At 47.5% G+C, this 11,489-nt stretch overlaps 1 protein-coding gene across 1 annotated transcript in view; it reads right to left on the minus strand.

The window, feature by feature from the left end:
* ZNF783 (zinc finger family member 783) overlaps positions 1–9,576 on the minus strand; it is a 19,184-nt gene extending 9,608 nt beyond the window's left edge. Inside the window, exons 1-4 of the mRNA XM_023514471.1 lie at positions 9,552–9,576; positions 4,578–4,979; positions 4,365–4,491; positions 4,086–4,214 (exon numbers count right to left, since the gene is read on the minus strand). Coding sequence (XP_023370239.1) covers positions 4,086–4,214; positions 4,365–4,491; positions 4,578–4,979; positions 9,552–9,575 — 682 coding nt within the window. The 5' untranslated portion in view covers position 9,576. The remainder of the gene's footprint in view (positions 1–4,085; positions 4,215–4,364; positions 4,492–4,577; positions 4,980–9,551) is intronic.
* Positions 9,577–11,489: the final 1,913 nt, after the last annotated feature.

Genomic DNA, 11,489 nt, shown 5'->3' on the forward strand with positions numbered 1-11,489 from the left:
TTTTTTTTTTGAGACAGAGTCTCACTATGTCACACTTGGTAGAATGCCATGGTGTCACAACTCACAGCAACTTCAAACTCTTGGGCTTAAGCAGTTCTCTTGCCTCAGGCTCCCAAGTAGCTGGAACTACAGGTGCCCACCACAACACCCGGCTGTTTTGTTGTGGTTATTGTTGTCATTGTTGTTTGGCAGTCCCAGGCTCGGGGTAGGGGGTGGGTTTGAACCTGCCAGCCCCAGTGTATATGGCCGGCACCCTAGCCACTGAGCTACAGATGCTGAGCCAATTATCTCAAGTGACTTTAAACTTTTCCAAGAGATAGGGTCTAACTTTGTTGCCCAGGCTGGAATGCAGTAGCATGATCGTAACCTCAAACTGCTGTGCCCAGACAATCCTCCTGCCTCAGCCTCTGGAGTAGCTGAGACTACAAGTGTGCCACCACATCTGCATAATTTTTTTTTTTTATTTTTTGTAGAGACAGAAGTCTCACTGTTGCCTAGGCTGGTCTGGAACTTCTGGCTTCAAGTGGTCCTCTTGCCTTGGCCTCCCAAAGTGATTATAGGCACAAGCCACCATGCCCAGTCTAAAAGGTATTAATTTGCCTGTAAGTCCCAAATAGAATGTACGCAGAAAATAAAGAGAGCTGCAAAGAAATCTTAGATTTCAATCCAAGGTCTAATTGTTACTACAATTACTGGCTTCATTATTTTGAAATTGTAAGACGTTACAGGATAATTAAATGTTAGGATTGGATATAAAATCATGCACAAGTAATTAGGCTAATTTAGTTGGGAATTTAAGATTTTCATGTAAAAGGAAAGTAATATACAAGTATAAAATCAAGAATATTAAATTTGTGATCAGTGCCTTTGGCTCAGCAGGTAGGGCGCCAGCCCCATATACTTAGGGTGGCGGGTTTGAACCCAGCCCTGGCCAAACCACAACAAAAAAATAGCTGGGCACTGTGGCAGGCACCTGTAGTCCCAGCTACTCGGGAGGCTGAGGCAAGAAAATTGCCTAAGCCCAAGAGCTGGAGGTTGCTGTGAGCTGTGACACCACAGCACTCTACCGAGGGCAACAAACTAAGACTCTATCTCAAAAAAAAAAAAAATATTAAATTTGTGTTCAAAACATCAATATAAACTCATGATTTTTCTATTTTCAAAAATACATATTTTTGGCTTGGCGCCTGTGGCTCAAGCGGCTAAGGCGCCAGCCACATACACCTAAGGTGGTGGGTTCGAATCCCCAGCCTGGGTCCACCAAACAACAATGATGGCTGCAACCAAAAAATGGCCAGGTGTTGTGGCGGGCGCCTGTAGTCCCAGCTACTTGGGAGGCTGAGGCAGGAGACTCGCTTGAGCCCAGGAGTTGGAGGTTGCTGTGAGCATGATGCCATGACACTCTACTCAGGGGGATAGCTTGAGGCTCCGTCTCAAAAAAAAAAAAAAAAAAAAAAAAAACATACTTTTCTGAAAAAGCCTAGAAGTAATGCTAAAAATTAGGAAAAACTAACACTCATATTGGGGGCCCTAAACACCATTCCTCACTGAAAGGAATCAAAAATCCATGAAGAAATGTTGAGTCAGGTTGGGCAAGGAAACACACAGATGAATCTGTCACATCTTTTGGCCACTGGGGTCACATCAAAATGACCTATGGGCCCATTTAAAGAATTCCTACTGGCTTGATGCCCGTAACACAGTGGTTACGGCGCCAGCCACAGCCTGCAAACTGGCAGCCTGACAACTGCAAAAAAATGGCTGGGCATTGTGTCAGGTGCCTGTAGTCCCGGCTGCTTGGGAGGCTGAGGCCAGAGAGTCACTTGAGCCCAGGAATATGAGGTTGCTGTGAGCTGTGACACCACAGCATTTTACCAAGGGTGACATAGTGAGACTGGCTCAAAAAGAAAAAAAAAATTCCTACTGAAGATGGGACAATTTAAGCAAGAGAATAATAGCTTCAAAAGAATGACACATGCAAGATATTCAACAATTTGTAGAGTCATAGTCATATTTCAAATAAAGAAAGTCCAAGTCATGGGTCACCCCCAAAGATATAAGGCAGTGACTCTTCATTCTGAAACTGATGCAGGAAAGAATTAAGCATCTATCCTGCCTCTTCTACGCAGGTTATATTTCAGGATAACTACTACTCTCACCTCGCACAGTGGCTCACACCTATAATCCTAGCACTCTGGGAGGCTGAGGTGGGCAGATTGCCTGGATTCAGGAGTTCAACACTGGCCTCAGCAAGAGCGAGATCCCCATCTCTAAAAATGGCTGGGCATTGTGGCAGGTGCCTATACTCCCAGCCATTTGGGAGGATGAGGCAAGAGAATCACTTGAGCCCAAGAGTTGGAGGTTGCTCTGAGCTATGACGCCATGGCACTCTATCAAGGGTGACAAAGTGAGACTCTGTCTCAAAAAAAAAAAAAAAAGAGAAACTATTCTTTGTAAAAGAATTTCTGCTATTAAGTCCAGAAGTGATAACAGAATTTCACCATACTGCAAACGCCAATGAGATAATGAATCTAGACAATATTCAATGGCAATTACAATCTGATGGGGAACTTTACAATAGAAGAATAAGGTTGACAATCACTGAAAGACAGACAACTAGACTTCTTGTACCTCCTGATGTGATATAGCACCCTACAGGAACCACATCTGAAGCAGTCTTGCCAAAAAATTGATCTTGAGCCTAAATAAGCCTTTAGAGCTACCTACCAGCTTATAGGAAATGCAGGAAATAAAAGAGCATGCTAAATGACACCAAATCCAAATATGGTCATTAAAAAAGACATAAGAAATAACAATAAGTTGTCAACAAATAAATGGCATGGAGGATCCATCAACGACAAACAGACAAAATGTTGTATATCTGCACAACAGGGCATTATGCAGCAGAGAGGAACAAAGTACTGACATGCTAACACAGGGACAAACCTTGAAAACATATTGCACAAGTCCACGTATACAAAGTGTCCCGAATGGGCAGATCCCTACATGCAAAAAGCAGAACAGTGGTTGCCTGAGCAGGAGAGAGGAGACAGGAGAGACTGCTGGTGGATATAGGGTTTCTTTCCAATGGAACAAGAAGTGTCTAAATTTGGATTGTGGTGCTGGTTGGACACCTCTGTGAATATGCTAAGAAACACTGAATTGTATACCTTAAGAGGTGAATTGTACAGGATATGAATTATATCTCAATAGGGGTGTCAGAAAAGGATGGGGGGGGGTGTTTACAGGCTTTTTGTAAACTCAGGAAACACATATACTAAATGGAACCTGTATACTTTGGTCTGTTAGAATTAGGATGAAAACACCTATAGAAACATTTTCAAGACAATCAGAAAATACAGACCAAGGGCTAAGGATCAGAAGACATTCTGTGGGTGTGATATTGGTATTGTAGTTGTGTTCAGAAAAAAAGAAAACAGATGGATGGAGCAAATGTAGCAAACTCTCAATTACTGTTTGAATCTGGGTGATGATCCTTTGGAAATTCACTGTACTAGTCTATCTACTTTCATTTATTTTTTAAAACTTATTTTACTGAAGTCCCTGCAGGATTCTGATTTGTGGTCCCCTTTGGAAGCACTGTCCTATATGTCAGCTATAGGGATGGAGCATGCGCAGCCTCTCCCAAGGGCCACTTCCACAGCGTGAAGCAGTCCCTGCCCCTGACAGGCATTCCTGCTGCAGCTGGAACTGGAGAGCAGTGATATGGGCACAGGCTGGACATGGACATCCCCAGAGACTTCAGAAGGCAGCAACAATATTGCAGCTGGTGTTACTATTAGTAATAAGAAGTCCCCACAATTATAAAATGTTCAGTGTGCACATGCTCACCATTGTATTTAGTTCTCACATGAGGTGTGATTGTCCTGTAATACAGATGGAAAAACCTTAAGGCTCTAAGGAAAAGTCTTCCACCTGCCTACTTGGGGTGGCCCTGAAGAGATGGTGCCCTGCTTTGGGTTATCTAAGCTCCTGTCCTGGCCTCTGAGATTGTCTGGGAAGCCCAAGAAGGCAGGACTACAGTTCAGCCTACCCCAACTGCTCCCCATCTTGCCCCATCTTACCAGCTCCAGGCTTCCTTGGGCATGCTGCCTCCTCCTCATTCCCCTTCTCCTGATCCCACTGGTCTCCAGGACAAGGCTGCTCTCCCCTCTCTATCCGGGTAAGGATGTCCGGTTTGGAGATGGCATAATCTATGCATAGAATGGGGAATGGGGAGAGCTAGGTCTCAGATGCCCACAGAGATACAGAGACCCCCCAAAGTAACAGAAGCCAAAGTAAAGACACAGACTGCAGGAGCCAGCCTTCAGGCAGAGGCCTGAGTCCTCCCTGTGCAGCCTTACCCAGGGAGACCAGCGTCTCATAGTTGCCCCTCATCACGTGCTTGTAGAGCTCCTTCTGCCAGTCTTCCAACTTGCCCCACTCCACCTCAGAGAAATACACGGCCACGTCATCAAAGGTCACGGGCACCTAGAACCATAAGTGTCGCAGGCACTCACCCACATGCTCACAGGCTGGCCCTCAGACTCTCCCAGCCCAGGGTGCCTAAGGGCTACCTTGGGGGCCTCGCCCTTGCTGCCCGGGGGCAGCCGCAGGATCCAGAAGTTCCTGTTGCGCAGTAGGTTCTCCACGTTCTCCAGCCGCCTCTGCAGCAGCCCGTACTCCTGCAGCAGGGTCCCCAGCACGGCCCACTTGCCCTCCAGCTGGTTGCCAAACTCCACAGCCGTCTTCTCGCAGTCAGCCAGCTTCTTCTCGGCTGTCCCTGTGCGCCCCTCCAGAGTCAGCAAGCGGGCCAGGCAGGAATCTACCTTCTTCTCCAAAGCCTGAATGGCAGCCACCACTGTCCACAGTGTAATCTCCGTGGAGTAGAGATATGAACTCTTCTCAGTGGCTGGCTGGGGTGATAGAGAAGGAGTCAAAGGCCTCTGGTTCTCTGTTTGCTTGTCCCTCTCCAAAGCCTGCTCACAAGAAAAGAGAGATGGTTTAGGAATTATACAATCAAAATTTCCATTCCCCCAAAACCCTCAGAATTGCATCTGCCCTGGGAAAGCCCCATCTGGGATCCTGCAGGCCAGTTAGTAGGAGAGAGGAGGTGGACAGGGAGGCTGGGATATCACTTAGGAATTCAGCTTTGGTGACAGGAGATACTGGCTAGACTAAGCTGCTCACAAGTGAGAGACAGGAGGGAAAACATGGCCGCAGAGAAGAAGCATGAGCAGTCTCAGGCAAATGACTCTTATTCCTGGGTCTCAATCCAGTCCTCAGACAATGAAGGGCCACGGCTTTGTAGCACAAAGAGAACATAAGCACTGCAGTCAGACAGCCCAGGTATGACTCGCAGTTCTGCCATTCATAAGCTGGCCAGCTGTGAGCAAGGTTTTTAAAATATCTTTCAACTTCATTTTCACATCTAGAAAATGGAGATAATAATAGTACCTACATAATAAGATTGTGAGAATGAATGAGCATTTTTGTAAAAAAAAAAAAAAACACTTAGTACAATGTCTAGCACACAATAAGTAATAAACATGAGTCCTATGTTAATAGGGGTAAGAAGGTAAGGACTACTATGGAATGAATGTTTGTGTCACTCCAAAAATCTGTATGTTGAAGCACTAATCCCCAGTATGATGGCCCTCAGAGCCAGGACCTCTGGGAGGCAATTAGGTCATGAAGGAAGAGCCCTCATAGATAGGATTAGTGCCCTTATAAGAGGAGACACAAGGTTCAGCGCCCGTAGCACAGTGGTTACGGAGCCAGCACATACACTGAAGGTGGTGGGTTGGGTTCGAACCCTGCCCAGGCCAGCTAAACAACAGCAACAACAACAAAAAACATAGCTGGGCGTTGTGGCAGGCGCCTGTAGTCCCAGCTACATGGGAGGCTGAGGCAAGAGAATCACTTAAGACCAAGAGTTTAAGGTTGCTGTAAGCTATGATGGCGTAGCACTCTACAGAGGATGACATAGTGAGACTCTGTCTCAAAAAAAGAAGAGACACAAGAAAGATGATTTCTTTTTCTTCCAGCTAAGGACACAAGGAGAAGACAATCAACTAAAAAGCACAAAGAGAGCCTCAAAGGGAACCAAATCAGCTGGCACCTTGATGTTGAACCTCCAGCCTCCAGAACTATAATAAATAAATTTCTGTTGTTTATGCCACCCAACCTATGGTATTGACTTATTGATGATGGTGTGGTCTTGGCTCAGGAATACAGTATGAAATAGTTGGCGAGGCCTTTTCTTCTCTCCACCTCTTTTATTCCATCATCTTTCAGTGCCTTTGGAAAAAAGCACTGAGTGCCTGAGTGTCTAATTTATAAGCCTTCACTGTACAAATGCAAACGGCCCATTCCTGGTTCATGTTGCTAAAAGCCTTCCACAATGACAAATTAGCATCTCACTCTTCCATTTCATTTGTCCTTCATGATTTGAGTCCTAACCATTTGACTTCCGAAATCATCTCAACCCTATCCACTTTCCTCCTTCTCTGCTGCCATCACCTAGTCCAAGTCCCCAGCAGCCTGGCAGCCACTGCAAGTCTGCCTGCCAAATCTCCCCACTTCAGTCTTCTCTCCCACAATACATAGACTAATCAGGAATCTTTTAAAAACACAAACTAGATCATTTCATTCCCCCACTTAAAACTCTTCAATAGCTCCTTCATGGCACTAATAATCCATACTTTCATGTGTTTGCCTGTTTTACGGTGTTTCCCCACATTTGTTCCCCAGCATGTTATTTACTGTTGTACTTCCAGCCTTTTTTTTTTTTTTTGAGACAGAGTCTCAAGCTGTCACCCTGGGTAGAGTGCCATGGCGTCATCATAGCTCACAGCAACCTCCAACTCTTGGGCTCAAGTGATCCTCTTGCCACAGTTTTTCTATTTTTAGTAGAGACGGGGTCTCACTCTTGCTCAGGCTGGTCTTGAACTCATTAGCTGAAGCAATCCACCCACCTCAGACTCCCAGAGTGCTTATGTCCAGCTTCTAAAAGAGTGTCTCACTCATCGGGATGCTCAATAACTACTTACTGAATAAATGAATGATAAAAAAGCATTCATTCAGTAACAATTACTGAACACCCATCACACTAAAGCTGCAACAAGGCTAGGTGCCACGACTCACCCCTGTAATTCCAGCACTTTGGAAGACAGGGGTTGCTTGAGCCCAGGAGTTCAAGGTTAGAATGAGCTATGATTGCACCACTATAATCCAACCTGGGTGACAGAGCAAGACTCTCTCTCAATCAACCAGGCAATCAATCAGTCAATAAAGGTACAATGGGAATACAGAAAAATTAATGTGGTTCTTCCTTCTCCAGGAAAAAAATTCTGTATTTTTAGAAATACCTATTTTTTTTTTTAAGAGATAAGGTTCTCGCTCTGTTGCTCAGGCTGGACTTGAGCTCCTGGCCTTAAGCAATCCTCCTGCCTCAGCCTCTTGAGTTGTAGGCATTATAGGCCAGAGCCACAGCAAGCAACCCTTAAAACAGTGTGACAGAAAGGACTAACCAGAGTTGAGGGCAAATGTGTCCTGTTTGGGGAGTTTGGGGCTTTCAGGTGCTGCAAGGCCCCAGAGAGAAAGGAGCAGGTGGATAGAAATGGTCAGACGGTACTGAAGCAGCAAGCTGGTGCCAGGTGGGCTGACATGTCACCCACACTGCTATTGAAAGGCCTTCCAGCTCTCCCCCAACCCCACCCCCACCCCCACCCCCAGGGAACAGGACCATAAACAGAATCCCAAATCTTCCTCTCCCTTGCACTCAGGGAACCCACAAGGAAGCACACCAAACTCACTAAAGGAGAGGTAGAGGAAGTTTCCTTTCAAAAGCATCCAGAAAAAATCGAGGTATTGAAACTTCACTGAAGTGCATTAGTAATAACATCACTCATGTACTCTTTATAGGTGTTTTCCTAATTTGTCAGAGAATGGCCAAAAGATTTTTTTTTTTTTTTTTTGCAGATTTTGGCCAGGGCTGGGTTTGAACCCTCCACCTCCAGTATATGGGGCCGGCACCCTACTCCTTTGAGCCCCAGGCGCTGCCCTGGCCAAAAGATTCTTTTCTTTGGAGTGGAAGAACTGAACACTATCGAGCCAATTTTCTAAAATCTGCTAAACTAATCTTTTAAAAAAAAATCACATTTCCTCTTATAAACATTTTCTTTCTCCTAGGGCCTAAGGTGACCAGACGTCTCGCTTTTTAACAATTTGTCCCGGCTCGGCGCCTATAGCTCAACCGGCTAAGGCGCCAGCCACGTACAGCTAAGGTGGCGGGTTCGAATCCCCAGCCCGGACCCGCCAAACAACAATGATGGCTGCAACCAAAAAATAGCCAGGCATTGTGGCGGGCGTCTGTGGTCCCAGCTACTTGGGAGGCGGAGGCAGGAGACTCGCTCGAGTCCAGGAGTTGGAGGTTGCTGTGAGCTGTAATGCCACGGCACTCTACCCAGGGGGACAGCTTGAGGCTCTGTCTCAAAAAAAAAAAAAAAAAAAAAAAAATTTGTCCCGCGTCCCGAGGCGTTTTTAAAAAGTCCGGATTTTTTGGAAAGAATGCACGACAATCTAGGGAAGGGCGGGACAACGGGAAGGGAATATACTTTCGGCTGCTGAAAAGGTTAAGGTAACTCTATTTGGGAATGAAGAGGTTAATGTAAATTCATTTGGAAATGAAAAGGCTAATGTAAACTCCCTACTCCCCTCCTGGGCAAGGTTGCCCTGGTGGACCGGTGCCCTACTTCTTTGAGCCACAGGCGCCGCCCTATACATAATTTTTTTCTAATGTATTATACTTGTAAATTGTACTTATGTTGAAAATTTTTTTAAAATTACAATACTATTTTTGCGTTCTATGAAAATTTTTGTTGCTCCATATAGACCAAATTTTTAATCAAGAACACACCCCTCCTCCGCCCCACTCCCGATCAATGGTGTCCCGCTTTACCAATGTTAAAATCTGGTCACCTTATCCTAGGCCCAAGTACAATACTAGATAACTTAAATGTCCTGGACTGGGCATGAGGCTCCAGCATCCGCTAGAGAGTGACCTTGGGCCAGTCCCTTCCCCAGCCTCAAACTCCGTGGGTGTCCCATGCTAGCGACCCCGCCCTCCCCGCCTGTCTTGGGAGTAGGGTGCGGGACCTCAAATGAGACAATGGGTGGCGGGAACAGCTAGTCAGTTCAGCTAGAAGCGAGGTCGCACCATCGACTTCAGTGAGAGTTGGGCTCCCGCCTTGGCAGAGACAGCACAGGGGCCTGTTCATCCTCTCGTCTGACGTCCTGTCCCGCCCGCCGAGCCTGCAGTTTGGGCCGCCGGGTCAGTAGCCTCCACGCCGTGCCCTGACCACAGACTGAAGCTGAAGGCTGGTCTCGGGTGCCCGGCACGCGCCTCCTGGGCGGAGACAGCCGGCGCGGAGGCTACGACCAGGGTCCTCCCAGCGAGTGTCCAGGGCGCTACCCAAGACCCTCGCGCGGGCCCACGCAGCGGCGGCGGCCTGACCCATCTGGACGTCCGCGGGGCCCAGGGCGCTTACCGGGGCAGGAGCTGCTTCGGCCATGGCTGCCCGCGTCTCTCGTTCAGCTACGGTCACCGGGCCGGGCCTGTCGGGCCTGGCTCGGCTCGGCGCGGCGGCGACGGTGGAGGCGGAGCGGGAGCCGCCCAGCCTCGGAGGTCCAGCAGGCGGCCGCCGAGCTGCGTCCCGAGCCACGTGCCCCACTGGCCCTTTAAAAAAAGAGCTGCGCAGGGCGGCCGGGCCCGAGGGCGCGCGCAGCGCCCCCTGCAGCCCGTAGGACCGCACGCCCGGGCCGCCCCGCGGCCGAGCCGCCTCGCCTCGCCCCGGGCGCCAAGTCCTCCAGCGGGGCCAAGTCTGGAGGAGGCCGCGCTCGGGCTGGCGAGCGCCTGGCCCCTCTCCAGAGTGCTGGGCGCGGGGGAGCCGGTGGCCTACGCGGGGCCCAGGCGACGGCCACCAAAGGCGCCGCGCAGGACATTTCGAACTTCGAGAGCAAAACTTCCCTGGGAAAGGAGGGCAGTCCTGCTGGGTCTTTGAAGTTGATTTAGACTTGCTATTTTATCTGTTAAACGGACCTAACGCGACTTTACTAGTTTGAGAAAAGAAAAAGTATAGACTGTGTGCTCAAGGAGAAGCCAGGGAAACAGGTTAAAGTTTTAACTGGGGATTCTTCTGTGGCTGGACTCTGGGCTGGGATTACAGCAAGAGTCAGTCGGTCCATCACTAATTCAGGGCCTGAGGCATCTTGAATAAACCATTCAATCTAGGACCCATTTTCGTCACAGCATCGCAACGTGCTGAGGCATCTTGAATAAAATGTGCTGCGTGCAGTTTAAGCTTTATTTTCTGTCTTTGCTGCATTTCCCATTCATCTTACACTCTTTGTCCAACAAGCCAGCAAATTCTTCCTACTAGAAATTAATCTGCAGTTTTGTTTGTGTTGGGGAGGGTTCGTTTTTCCATTTTGCTAAGAGTGGGGGGTGGGGGGAAAAAGTTATTTCTGCAAATATTTGATCCGAACAAAAGTGTGGCCAGCTAACACAGCAAGAACATAAAAACGGATACACTCTCCAAGTAAGGAGAACCTCCTAGAATTCCTTACTGATAGGAAGTGTTACTTTAAGGTAATAAAAAATCGATAGCACTATTCAGTTTGGAAATTCTTGCTGAAATAATCCATCCTGAGAGACAAATTGCAAATGTGTGTGAATACATTAAAAGCATCCCTATGGGCTCGGCGCCTGTGGCTCAGTCTGCTAGGGCGCCAGCCACGTACACCTAAGGTGGCGGGTTCGAATCCCCAGCCCGGGCCTGCCAAACAACAATGACGGCTGCAACCAAAAAAAATGGCCGGGCGTTGTGGCGGGCGCCTGTGGTCCCAGCTACTTGGGAGGTTGAGGCAGGAGACTCGCTTGAGCCCAGGAGTTGGAGGTTGCTGTGAGCAGTGAAGCCATAGCACTCTACCCAGGGGGACAGCTTGAGGCTCTGTCTCAAAAAAAAAAAAAAAAAAAAGCATCCCTATGATTTCATCAGGGGTTAGTCCAATGCATTAAAGATTATAACTGGTAAATTGTGGCCTTATACAGTGTCCGATGCAAATGTTTGGAAAGTAGATTAGAGAGTGAGAAAACATTAGTATTTAATGAGCTCCGTTCAGAGAGTAGTCCTACGATTTTTGACAGCTGGTTAGTCTTTTAGGAATTAAGTTCCTCACTCAGTGCTACTGAAACTTTAATGCGATAACCAGAGCCCCGTTTATCAGTTTCCCACAGCTACTTCCCATTTCCGTGCTGTGATTTTACAAATGTACTTTTTTTTTTTAAACAAAACCCTTTGCACCATAATGTGGTTTCCTGAGCAGACCAGCCTGGGTGTCAAGCCAGCTGTAGCTTTGATGTAAATTAATAAACGCTCATGTTTATTAAACTGTCTCTTGTAAGTTTGCTTCTTTGTGCATCAGAT

The sequence above is a fragment of the Otolemur garnettii genome, unplaced genomic scaffold (assembly GCF_000181295.1).
Source record: "Otolemur garnettii isolate 467f Iridium unplaced genomic scaffold, OtoGar3 scaffold00053, whole genome shotgun sequence".
NCBI classification, from domain to species: domain Eukaryota; kingdom Metazoa; phylum Chordata; class Mammalia; order Primates; family Galagidae; genus Otolemur; species Otolemur garnettii.